Source organism: Dermacentor silvarum, chromosome 1, assembly GCF_013339745.2.
Source record: "Dermacentor silvarum isolate Dsil-2018 chromosome 1, BIME_Dsil_1.4, whole genome shotgun sequence".
Taxonomy (NCBI): Eukaryota; Metazoa; Arthropoda; class Arachnida; order Ixodida; family Ixodidae; genus Dermacentor; species Dermacentor silvarum.
This window is the reverse complement of record NC_051154.1, coordinates 123,823,779-123,837,364: the sequence shown is the minus strand read 5'-3', so window position 1 is coordinate 123,837,364 and position 13,586 is coordinate 123,823,779. Positions and strand designations below refer to the sequence as shown.

Sequence of the window (13,586 nt, the reverse complement as noted above, 5' to 3'; positions counted from 1 at the left end):
CTTATCCGTTTGACAAACTTTTTGCATGGTTTTGATTTACATGATCGTCCGAATCATTTGCATGGGAAGCATAGCCAGAGCATAGACTTGCTTGTGTGCAGTGAAGCCTGCCTTTGCTAGTGTAAAAAGTTTTGGTAAAATTTACCTTGGGGCTGACAAATTTTTTCTCATGCTCTTGCTTTATATGATCATAAGAATCATTTGCAAGCGAAAAGAATTTCATTTTTCATTTTCAGCAAGCTTTTTTTTTTTTTTTTTACCGTCTTTAAAGGGTAAGGGATATCGATGACCTCAGCTCGTCATGAGCGATTGTCAATTTTTAGCTTATGACAAACCCACCTCTAGTGTAGACATTCTACAGTCATCATTTTTATTTAATTGCATTTCTACACTATTTGCGGATGTATTTCTGTGTTCTAACTATGCTATGCTTATGTCAAGAAAACGAGCCATTATGGTAGTATTTTCTTTTTTTAAGTGAGCCTTAAAGAACTAAGGTTGCTTCTATTTATTCTGCATGTAGCTACTCTTGCCAAACAGGTGTTAGACGACCACACTTGTTGACTCCTGTAAGACTGAAGCTCCAATACAGTTCTGACTGAAGGCATTACTTTAATGTTGTGGCACTTGTTAAATTAATGCTGACTGGCCTTTGAACTACAGTACATAAAATCTGTGTCCCTTATGCTAATATAAATAACAAAATTTGGCATATGTTAGTAAGCCCAAAGTTTTTTTCATTTGTAAGTGCTGTAATATTACAAATACAATTTAGCATCATGGTATGGACAAAGTTAATGGAGGCTCTTGTGGTCTTGATCAAATATACTGGTGATACTAGTTGCAAAGCTCCACTTGAAAACCTTATCACTTATAGTGACATACATTTAAGAGCTAGCAGATTTTTGTCTCGTATGAGCAAGAGATGGCCTTACATTTGTTGCTTTGGTAGCAGCAATCATGGTGTAGATCTCTTCTCTGCCAACAAGTGATGCTACAATCATTGGATTTCCATCCAGCACAGCAGCTCAGTGGCTGCAACATTCTGCTGCTGAGCACAAGGCTACAGCTTCAATTTCCTGCTGTTTTGGGTGCGTTGTATTTTCGAGAAGCCCTATACCTATAAAATTAATGTGAAACTACATCTGATGGTGGCAGAATGCAAAAAAACATTTGTTTACTGAGATTATAACACAAGTTAAACAACCCTAGATGTTAAGAGCCCTTATTATCCCATATTAGCATGAGATTATGGGCAGTTAAACAAGTGGTGTGAATAAATGGCTTTGTCTCTAATCCAGCTGCACTTTTATTTTGTAGGCTGGTAACTATCAGATGTTAAACAATTGTATGCTGCTCTCAGGAAGGTAAGGTGTCCCCCCCCCCCCCCCCTTTTTTTCTAGCTTTCCTTTTTCTCTGTCTTCAATTAGCACCGACCCACAGCAAGATTTAGAAATCATAGGAGCAGTAAGACATCTCTGCTATGGATACAAATACATGTAATGGATCTTGGCATTGTTTCATTGCTGTGGGAATCTCAAAATCAAAGTTTTTCTGATTTCCACTAAAAAAAAAAAAGATCACTACAAAATAAACTGTAAAAGCTCCAAGCTCTTTGCTTTAACTTTTCAACATGGCATTGTGATTTATACATTATCTGGATCTAGATCTCCAGCACATTTTCTTTCCAAGGTCCACTTAAATGTTCACTTGAATAAAAACAGACGAATCAAGATTAGCAGCTGGTCTAGCAATGGTGTGCCAGCCACATGAAGTTTTTGACCTTAGACTCACTGTCACACTTCGTGAACATCAAGGCCAACGCCTACAGTATTTCAGAATTTGATGACATGTGATATGGTCTCACTGTGTTTCTCAAGCCACCTGTGGCTGAAGTGTATGTATACGACATCCATCACAGGCTAAGGCACAGTGCACCACGAATCCAGGTGCACCACGATGCTTGCATTTGGTTTCTCAATGTAGAGCTGTACACATTTGCACTGTACAAGTAACTTTGAAAGTCGCCAACCTAACTCTTATAAACAACACTGCACACCCTACTAGGCTAGAGGCCAGTCCAAGTCAAACACTACCCCAGACTTCAGATGGAGCCTCTCGGCTACTCGAGTCAATGACACTACAGGAAAGGCATTCGGTGTAGCATTTACTTCCCAATATGGAATGTACATTACATAGCAGAGTCTAAAGAAGTGGAAAATGGCAAACACACTACAATATGTGACTCTGGAGATGTACTAGATGATCAAGACAAGGATACAAAAGGTACTGGAGCAACAAACCATGGCTCCCATCAAAGATGGCTCCCATCAGTACAACATGTACTTATATACTAAACCCAAACATAGTGGCCAGATCTCGTGCAGTAGTACAATTGCTCTCGATCTTATCAGCATTCATTGATGATAAGATCTGCAAACATCTTGCCCATGTGATGTAAACATTGCTCACACACACATGAATATTGAGAATTTGGCCCTCACCGGCATCCAACACACACTAAAGAATGCTCTTTTGCCTTCAAGCTGGATTGCAATACCATCCGAAGATACAGAACAGCCTGTTAGTATAAAGAGAAGCAATATAAATATAAAGAAAAGCAACACAACATAATTTAATGTTGTGTTGCTTTTCTTTATATTGTAATTTTCGACCAATGGAAACAGTGGTTTTTGACAAAGCCACTCACAAAATACAGGTCACAAAAAAAAAAAAAAAAGTGCACTTCAGTACCTAGATATGGAGCTTCTGTTGTGTACGAAGCATCTGCTAAATTCAGAGGTACCTATAAAGTAAAGTTCTAACAGGACGTTCACCATCAAATTCAAATACCTCTTGCTTGCATGTCACATAAGGTTCAAAACTTGATTACCTCTTCAACAATAAAATGGCAGACTTATGGTTTCTGTTCAGTATGCCCATACTCAGTTGGCCGGATATTTTACAAAACTTAAATTAAACTTTAAAAACATACATACAGTGATACACCTTAAATGAATGAGACTAACAGCATATTTTTTGTAGTCACTTGAGTTATTCAGACTGTTTATTCAGGTGCAATTAGTTAGCTCATTAGTTAGGTTTAATTATGCAAAACATTAAATATTGTTTTAGGGCACAAGTAGTCGTATTTGAAAGATTGTAGAGCATGCTCAGAAACACCCAATAAAGTTGTTTCCATGACATCTCTTATGTGGTTCTTTTTTGGGGGCTCTGAAGAACGCCCGTGAAGTATTGAAAAAAATGGCATCACTGCACTCTTGCACACCTGTTGTGCAATCGTAAAACTTTGATGTTCCAAAACAACAAAGTTTGCATTCTCATTGCCAAAAAAATCGATCAGCCACGGCGTCCAGCGTTCATCAGCACCTTCATTGTGAAGACTGAAATCCACCACGATCCTAAATGATGAGAGATAGGCCATTGCTGACCACGGATGCAAACATTCTCGTTGGCTATTTTTGTTATAGGCATAGGAGCATTGTTCTTTGAAAACATGATTTAGAGCACTGCAATCCAGACACAAAAACTGTCCAGTGATGTCACTTTTTCATAGTTTGTGCGCTTTCTTCACAGACCTGAAAGAACTACTATGTAAAAGTTGACATCGTAAAAACTTCATTCGGTGTTTCTGCGCACACTCTACAGCTTTTCAAATATGACTTATGTCCTAAAATGAATAGTTTGAATTTTGCATAATTAAATGTAACTAATTGGCAAACTAATGGAACCTAAAAAAATTGGAGGACGCTTAAGCTTCACCTTTAAGAGTGGAACGCGATAGTGTTATCGAGCCCCATTCGCATCACATTTTTCTTTGAGTACTCTTCACTGCAACACAGAACTTGGGAAAGCCAGCTTACAAAGGCCAAGTTGCACCGATCCCCTTAAAGTCGGCTTAACTTTTAAAAAACAGAAATGCGTTGCTGGGAAGAAGTTTTTCCAGGGGCAATATAAGTCGTCTTATATTAAAATGTGAAGGCCCTAAGACCTTTTTTATTATTTTATGAATTGTTTGCTATTGCCCCGACGTGCACGCGTGTCCAAAACGCATTAGGCAGGCCAAGTCCCAATTTGACCTGGCGAGGATGCGAGCGCCATCTGGATAAGATTTTCGCAAGTAGCCTACCCGAGTGCGCCGCTGCTCGTATGATAGAAATGCTGGAAAAGAGGTTTGTGTTTGAGTTTCCTTGTAACAGAGTTAAGTTTTCTCGTACATTCAAATTACAATCTAACGCCACCATGTCTGTAGGTTGTGGTTAAGTCGTACTTTACCATTTTTCTGACGGATTTCACTGTGAAAAGTTAAATTTTTATTCACTAACACCTTGCGCCACGCGGAGGGCCTGCGCGGTCAGGGCATCAGTGCATCAAGTGCGATAGCAAATTAGTAGAGAGCTATACGGAGTAAGGATAGTAGTTTTATTGGCTGTATAAACTTGGATAGGGGCAACTTGTTCTCGAGCTTCTTTGTTAACCTCGAGAACAAGTTAAGGACCGCACAAAGAGCGATGGAACGAAAAATGTTACGCCTAATGTTAAGAGACAGGAAGAGAGCGGTGTGGATCTGAGAGCAAACAAGGATAGCCAATATTCTAGTCGACATTAAGAGGGAAAAATGAAGATGGGCAGGCCATGTAATGAATGCATAGGATGGATAACCGGTGGACCATTAGAGTTACAGAATGGATACCAAGAGAAGGGAAGCGTAGTTGAGGACAGCAGAAAACCAGGTGGGGTGGTGAAGTTAGGAAATTTGCAGGTGCAAGTTGGAATCAGCTAGCTCAAGACAGGGGTAACTGGAGATCGCAGGGAGAGGCCTTCATCTTGCAGTGGACATAAATATAGGCTGATCATGATGATGAAACTTGGACACATTCGCTTACTAAACGAATTAACAAGCATGGTGTTAGCGCGCACAAGCAAACATGAAAATATCACACTCAATGACCGCAGACAACCACTGTCAGAACGCTGGCGTGAGCAAGCACGGCAGAAACAGCGAGCGAAGGTTCGTGCGGTCTATCACTTCAACAGAAACTGAGCAGTGAAAGCACAGAGCATACAAATGTAGGAGCCGTGTGCGGATCGCTTTCAAAATACCGTGCGCGCTACCACTTGCAGCCGCGCAAAGTACAAGTACACAGTTGCTGGCAGAGTAGAAGCCGCACCCCCTCCCTCCCGCGCTGCCTTCCTACTTTCCTCCTTTCGCGTGCGAGATTGAATCGCCAGATTCCCTTGCGCCAGGTCGCTAATTGCGCAGTTGTTTCCGGAGCACAACGGCACCCCCCCTCCCTGGCTTCCATCCCCCCACGGCCTTTCGCGTTTGCTCTCCGCCGAGATTTCGCTCTGCTTGAAAGCGCGCGTGCTTCGCGCGCTTTCACTTGCACATACAGCATACGGTGCGCGACGATGATTTTATCGCCCTTGGACTTTATACGGAACCTCATGGCGACAGCAGAAATACGCTTGGAGTGTCCATATAAATGCTATCGCAATAAAAGTTCACATTAATAAAAAACTTATGTCTACGAGTGTAAGAATTTACTGAAAAGGTTTGTTTTGGTGGATGTGAATGTGCTAAAAAGACCACAGTGTGATTTTTATAATCTTAGAAGTGTTCTATTTTCTTGCTTTTATATCTGACATTCTTACATTTCTATGTGTATTGTGGCTGCAAGTGTATGCGAATGTAAAGGTTACCGCTTTTTTTTTTTTTTAATTCACAGCTTCTGAGCTCTCTCTTTAAACTAAGTTTTGCTGTAGCACTTCTAAGGGTGACATGCCCTAGTCGAGCACGAGTTTTGCATTTTTCTGTGCTAGCCAAAACAATTTCTTGTAAACTGTCTGGAGCTAAGAAGGATAAAGGTGCAAAGAGTTTAGAGGTCCAGCATAAAGAAAGAAAGAATATATTTCAGATTTAATTTTAAGCAAAGTTTTTAGGTAAACACTTATCATAGGATAAAGCTTGCTTTGAGCAGTTACATTAACAAACTTTTCTTGAAACCTATGAAACAGGCTAGACTGAGTGAAATGGCTTTAAATTGCGAGGTTTTCTGTCCCGAAACTGCACAGAGGATTAAGAGGGATGCTGTAGTCGATTGCTCCAGGTTAATTTGACCTCTTGGGGTTCTTTAATGTGCACCCAAAGCACAGTATTTGATCGTTTTTGTTATCAATGAATATATTTCTGAAGAAACTTTTGATAAGGGCCTAATATGAATACTATTACATAATGAATGCAATGTTTACTTTACGCATCTCCTTTTCTAGCACGGCCATAGCTGCGCATGGCTGTCAGCGTGGCTAGGCACATACGCAGCCCACACATTGTTTTTTAGAAGTAATCTGCTGCATGTGAAAAGAGTAGGTGCACCAAGATGGCGTGACATCATGTGTGTTGTCTTCCCATGCCTTTAGTAGTGGTGTTTTGCTGCTGGCACTTTTCACGATAGCATTGTCCCACCACTGCGGACGGCACTATCAGTGGGAGGAGAGGCAGAGTGGACACGAAAGCGAGGCTGGCTTCGCTTCGTACCGCTGAGGTGAAGATATACTAGTCAACACAACATGAAACCGTATCTTTGGTCGCCGACTCTCTATTTCAAGAAAATTAATTTTCTTATCATTCAAGTTTGCTTTTTCCGATTGCCCAATAATTCAGAAAATGTTGTGGCCCCTTCCATGTAAAAAAAATCCATCGGCGAGTGTACTTAGTTGCATAAAAGGTTGTATTTCAATATAACAAAATTTCTATATAACGAAGCAAATAGCCAATTTTATCGAATTCGTCATATCGAGGTTTAACTGTATTTCATACTGAAAGAAAGACTGGCCAAGATTTGCACATAGTACAAGAATAAAGTGCCTCACAAGTACTTGGATCAATTCAAGCAACTGAGCAACACATTCAGCATGCAGCTAAGAGATATGGCTGTATTTCGGGCACAAGAAACCAATATATTTCATTACAAACCTGCTGCTTTTTTTTTCACAAACTACAATGGCATCAGATCCCCCCCATCTTCTGTCCTCTACTTCAAAAGTACTATCCCCAATGACTCCTGCCTATTTTCTCCATACTCTACTGTTCCTTCATTACACTAAAGGTCTGTTTGCAAACTTAAATACTTCAAACGCAATGAAAACTTCTCAATAGATATTGCATATAGACCCTTGCACACATATCTATAAATCTCTACACAAACATCATTCACACCAAGAGCTAATTCAATTAACTCAGAATTTTGATCAGATTGGCCTGTTCACTGACTGCTTATTATGCAACTTTAACTACAACCTATGCACAAAAATCAGCGAGGCGATTATAATATTCATGTGTGTAGCATTATTGACCTTGGAAACTAGTATGGTTCAGTGGCTAAATACAAGATGTAAAGAAAAGCTGAGACAATAGCAACTTTTCAAAGCAGCTTTATTCCACTCCAAAAGCAACAGAAAACTTAGCAAGGTGGTAAGAAATAATGATCTTAAAAGCAGGCATATAGACACATAAAAAACGGTGTTTCTGCTGTTCTTTTTGTCCCTCTCATGTCTGTGTACATGTATTTAAAAATGTATGTGTCTTTTAAAATAATTATGCACATGTCAAACACTTCTGAACAAAGATCCAGGTGCAAACTCAGTCAGATGTAGCCACTGTTACATTGTATATTCATTACAATATCACACTCTTGTGACAAACTGCTTTGTGTAAAAGAAAAATGTATATCTGCAACAGCATCTCTCACACACATTGTGTTCATAAGGAAGCGGACAAGATACAAGGACAGAGCATTTGCAATGACAAGGTTTGCTGTTAGTCAACCATACAAACATGGTGATAAAAGCTACTGCTAACCTATAGCATTAACTTGCAATAGACAAGTTACTTAAGATTTTGGTAGTAGGCAAGTCATATATTTAATAAAAACAACAATATTTGAACAAGAAAGCACATAGATTGCACTCAATAACTGAGAAGAAACAGATTCCATTGTGACAACCACCTTTGAGTTTCACTGTAGCTGCACACACACTAAAATGCCCTATTATACAGTGCTTATAAATGTGTACAATGCACTATACACAATATTAAGACAGACAGATGTTATGAAAAAGTGACTGATGCTGCTACAGTATCCTTAGCCTATAAAAGCAAATGTGATTAAGTGAAGCGTGCTTTTTAGGCAGAAACTTACAGGTTTGGTTGTGGAACCGCAGAAACAAGAAAAAGATTGTCTGGCAAAATAAGCCTTGAAATTTAATGAAGCAGACAATCATAGAAAAAGACCCCTCTTTACAAGAATATATGGCTTTGACGGAACCTTGATAAAATTGCATCTTTGTACAGTGTTATGTCTCATTTTCGCAGCTCTTGAAAATTAGAGTTCATGAATAAACAGCTGGGCAAACATGCGACTTAGTCCGCATATTGTTGCACCTTTTCATGCATCACAGGGCTATGAAAATGCTCAAATCATAGCCAAAATACCAATGCTTCAAAGTGCAAACTTGCATATGAGATACTTAAACTTTAAGGAGCATAGTTTCTGCAGAATGCATCTATGCATAAAGTACTGATGAAACATGCATTTTGAACTATTGTAAACTACAAAGTGGTTCAAATGGTAGAAGCTATGAAAGTGGTGAGGACTGCTTTTCCAGAAAAATACTTTTGTAGGCTTCAAGAATGCCTCTCCTGTTAAGTATTTGGCATCAGAATTTAATGAGATAACCCTGACTAGACTATGGTAACCAGCAGATTCAGCATTGTAGGTGCAAGCTACATCATCGTCATTGTGATTGCAGGAATAGTGCTAAGTCAAACCTGAACGTATTAGGGAGGAGCGCAAAATAGCCTGATGTACCGAAATTTGCTGTCAAGATTATGTGTTAACATAAATACTTATTCACCTCCGATAGGGGAATTTGATCTACACATCACAGGTGTATGTTAGCTGGTAAAAGTGGCCTTAATAAAGCAGTGCCACAAGTGAAGTGCATAAACATTGTGTACACATGGGCCAGTCACCTGGTCCAAAGCACCTGCCATCGATATATCTGTCCATACTTGTTTTTGTGCTCTCCAACCCTTTATTAGGTGCTATGAGGCCTCATGTGGCTAGAGCTGCATGAGCAGCAGCTCAAGATGATATGGACACAGTAGCTGCACTGACATTTTAAGTTAGCCTTCACCTGTCAAAACTGATCATGGTGGCAGCAACACAGGTACTCACGGGCAGCCTGCCAAAAAGAGACATGGTTTGATATATCAAATGTGCACCAGTGGCACTTTGATACACAACTACAATGTTTCCATACTTTTATGTGGGATTTCTGGTGATATATGCTCAAGAAAGGCAGCAATTCAATATATAAGACTGTGATATATAAGATTCAAAACATAATTTTTATTGGGAGGGTAAACTTGAGCTGCAACATATTACGTTACGAATGTAAAAGTGCTACTGTACTTCGTAAAAATTTAAGATATTTGCTATGATGATAGCACACATATTATTACAGCATTGAAATTTAATGCTGCGCCCAAACATAAATGAGCCTCCACTAGGTCACAAGAGTTTTTTAAAAAGTGATCAATGACTGTGGGAAACAGTGTTGGGACAAAGAAGAAAACAGGACTGATTGACAATGGTTACATATTGTTATGAATTTCTGGCACAAACTGCATGATGTGAATCACCTGTTTCCTAATGTCATGGTTTCAGTGCTGTTTCACAAAGGCACAGGCTTTATGTGGCTTAATATAACCAATGGTGAGACGCATAAGGTACACCCTATCACAATAATGCAAAGGCCAGCCAGCAGGCTATTGCTGGGAATGGCTAGTTGGCCTTTATTTTATTACAATATGTACACTATGTACCTGTACACTATGAAACGTATTACTGCGAAATGGAAAAAGGAACGGCCTACTACAGATGACAAAATTTTTAATCAACTGAGTTTTCAGTTTATGGCATCCCTACCAAACCCTTTTTTTTTTTTTTTGCTTTCTGTTTCTCTGCCCACTACATTATAATAGTTCTACTTCATACACTCTACAGTCATCTCCCTTCATTTGATCTTGTCATGACAGTAAAAATCAGTTTGATGTTAGGAATAAAACTTTCTTTTATGCAAATTTCAGACAGGTAATTTATTTACTTTGAACACCTTGAGGTGTGGTAATAGTCAGCACCGATGCTTGGAAGTGGACACTTAGAGACTATCTGAATCTGCAATATATGCTGTAGACCATGGTTTATATTGTCTTTGTATGCAAACTATTGTGTCAGTTTCCTTAGTCCAATTTTCAGTAAAGGTTCAAGTCCAGGCCAGCGTGCCTTTACTGTAGAGATACTGTCAACAGCTCACAATAGGTTACACCAACACATATACAGGGTGTTTCAGCGAACACTTTCAAAAATTCGTTAAGGTTGCCTGTGGCAGATAGCACAATTCTAGTTCATGAGCTGGTCTACTCGAAGAGGGGACATTACTTGCGCAAGAAATTGAAATGCATAATCGAATGATTAACAAAAATTCACTAATTAAGTTTTTAACTAATTACCTGATGGCCCATATTGCAATTTACAAATTGTAGCCTTGGAGTTCGCAAGGCGGATCCACTTGGAATGAATTCTCAGGATGACACCAGTTTCGAGATATTAATTCTCTAACTTTGCAGAGAAATGCATTGGCGTTCCAGTTAGTTTCTTAACAAAACGTCGCTTTATGTATTGAAGCACAAAATTAACTGGAACGCCAATGCATTTCTCCGCAAAGCTCGGGAATTAATATTTCGAAACTGGTGTCATCCTGAGAATTAATTCCAAGTGGATCCGCCTTGCCAACTCCACGGCTACAATTTGTAAATTGCAATATCAGGTAATTTGTTAAAAACTTAATTAGTCGATTATGCATTTCAATTGTTTTTAATAATGTTCGCCTCTTCGAGTAGACCAGCTCTTTAACTAGAATTGCGCTATCTACCACAGGCAACCTTAAATAAATTTTGAAAGTGTTCGCTGAAACACCCTGTATGTACCATTCCCAATCTTTTACCCCCTCTTGGTGCTGACCTCCCAAGTTCTGCCGTGCTGCTGCTTTTTCATTCATACTGCTTTTTGTGTCTTCTCCACATGAGCTGCAGGAGCTGAGCCTGGAGCCTTGGTGGTATGGACACCACAACTTGTACAAAAAGTCCCTCTAAAAACCTTGAGCTCAATTGGTAGTATTTATAATCTGTACCTCTTGGCAATTTCATATTGTTTGAATAGACTGATTTTCAACATACTAAGCTTGAAATAACATGCTTATTTAACCAAAAAAAGTATGTGCATCAATTAGGGCTTTGGTACACAGTCACATTAAATGAGAAGAGAAACCAACTATTATCTAACCAAAGAAAGTGTACAATCGCATAAAAATAAACTCGAAACAGTTTTAAAATAAGATACTGGCAATATAAATGGCTTTTTGCATAGCACTTGGGACAGACAAACTTGTCATCATCGTACAGCACGAAACACAGGTACAGTGAGCTTACAGAGGGTTTGCACGGTACAATATTAGGCAATTATAGGACTAAAGAAAATGTGGTTGCTTGGCTTTCGATTACCTGCATATTTGACTCACACTTCCAGTTTTAGTGAGCTGAGAAATATGCAACATAAGGGTTGCTTACAGTGGCACAAAATGTGTAGTCTCCCTTCTGTACTTGGCACAATATCGCCAGGATCCCAGCATCAACTGGGTGTCATGTTTAGAGAGCCAACATTCCTTGCAGAATACACACACTTGATTGAAATCAAATGTTTCGCACTTTAGTGCAAAGGGTACTCAGGAGTGTGATTGAAAGCTGGAGCTTGCCACCCGATGTGATTTGCACACCTTGCTCAAAACTCAGAGCCAATGCTTCATCCAAGAACGCCTGCCTGTTTTCCATTGGGATGCGTGCTACGAATGGGATGGCCCAGCTCAGGAACTCTGCACATAGCGGAAATGGCAGCTTTCTTTGCTTCTAGACAGCTCCAATGGAGGCATATTTGAGGTGCCCCATCATTGAAATTACTTGCCCTACTAGCATAAAATGAAAGTGGTACCTATGTTAACTCTACCATTCCAAAAATACTAGCATTAAAAAACTGTTTCAATGACCTTAGCAAGTACGGATAACTTTTCGAAGCAATGAACAAGGGGAAACACTTGCACACACTATAAAGACCAAGATGTTTTGTTGACTTTAAGTGAGTGAAAAGGAACAAAAGTTGCTGCCTTGAATATGGAACTATGAGCAGTGCATGATGCCCAGTTAACAATAAAACTAAACATTGACTTTGGTGGACATTCAAACAAAACTGAACAACACTTTATTTTGAGACAGGGGTTCTTCTTTGCAACCAAATTTCTCAAACAGTTTTAATTTCTTACCTTGTTAAAGGATACTTGAACATCCATTAACTAAGTTTTATTTTGAAGTGAGCTTCCTTTTCACCAAGTCAATAAGTTTATTAGTTTATTTTTCTATTTGAGTGGATAGATTGCTTTAATGCAGTGGTTCTCAAACAAGGGTTCCTGAAGCTTTTAATGTCTATAAGGACAGTTATAGGGAATGTGAAAGCCACTGCTGTCAGTAAAGTCTCCTTTCAAATCCATCTGCACAGCAAAGCCAGATGGAGCCATGCAAAATTACATGATCAGATTGGAGCTGAGAAATTGAGTGATAAGTTTTCTAATATATATTAATTGCAAATAATTTTTCTAACCATTCATCCAGCTACAGACATACAAGACAAATAAGTCAAATGTTTGCTTTCGTAGTTCACCATATACTTGAAAGAGAGTACGCTTCTGATTCAAGAAACTAATCTCCTAGTGCAACAGAATAAATAGAATGGTTATCACTTTAAACCAGCAGCTTGCTTAGAGAGTGTGACAATGAAAACAGCAAACCTAAAGTTCTAAAAAAAAGGAAGAAATGAGGCAATAATTTGTAAACACCACCTTATCTACAGTGCTATGGCTTGAAAATTTTTTTTTATTTCAAAATGTATGTATTTGCTCATTCCTTTAGATGCTATACATGTAAATCAACACAAGCAATTAATTAAACAAGTAATAAAAAAGTTGCAATTAATCTAGTTTATAATTTTAATCAGTGCTCAGTCCCAATTCATAACACATACAAATCACATATTTTCCAAAATTGCTTAAAGATTAAGTGCAGCAGTGCATTAGTACACATTGGTGACTTGTAAAATTAAGTGTTGCCAGCTTTCTTAGTTTGTTCTATCCTGTATATCCATAAAACAAGCAAAATTAAAAGCAATATTTAGTTTAGGCAGCTATCTTCTTATTGTCCTAATAGCTTGAGCACCCCCATCTGTGCTCCAGTGTCCTCTACTCTCCTAAAGATGGATTCATGCAACGAATGCAGTTGATTTTTCATTCTGCAGACCGTCATGTGGCTTAGTGGCACCAAATCACACCACAAGCAGCCAAACTGCCCTTATGGGCTACATGATTCAGTGCCACTGAACCATGTTACGCTCAGTCTG

General features: G+C 39.0%; 1 protein-coding gene across 3 annotated transcripts in view; it reads right to left on the bottom strand.

Annotated features, from left to right (window-relative positions):
• Positions 1 to 7,439: 7,439 nt before the first annotated feature.
• Positions 7,440 to 13,586, bottom strand: part of LOC119435977 (uncharacterized) — a 29,800-nt gene continuing 23,653 nt past the window's right edge. For all 3 annotated transcript variants that reach the window (XM_037702697.2, XM_037702698.2, XM_049673186.1), the window contains one exon: positions 7,440 to 12,015. In XM_037702697.2, coding sequence (XP_037558625.1) covers positions 11,837 to 12,015 — 179 coding nt within the window. In that variant the 3' untranslated portion in view covers positions 7,440 to 11,836. The remainder of the gene's footprint in view (positions 12,016 to 13,586) is intronic.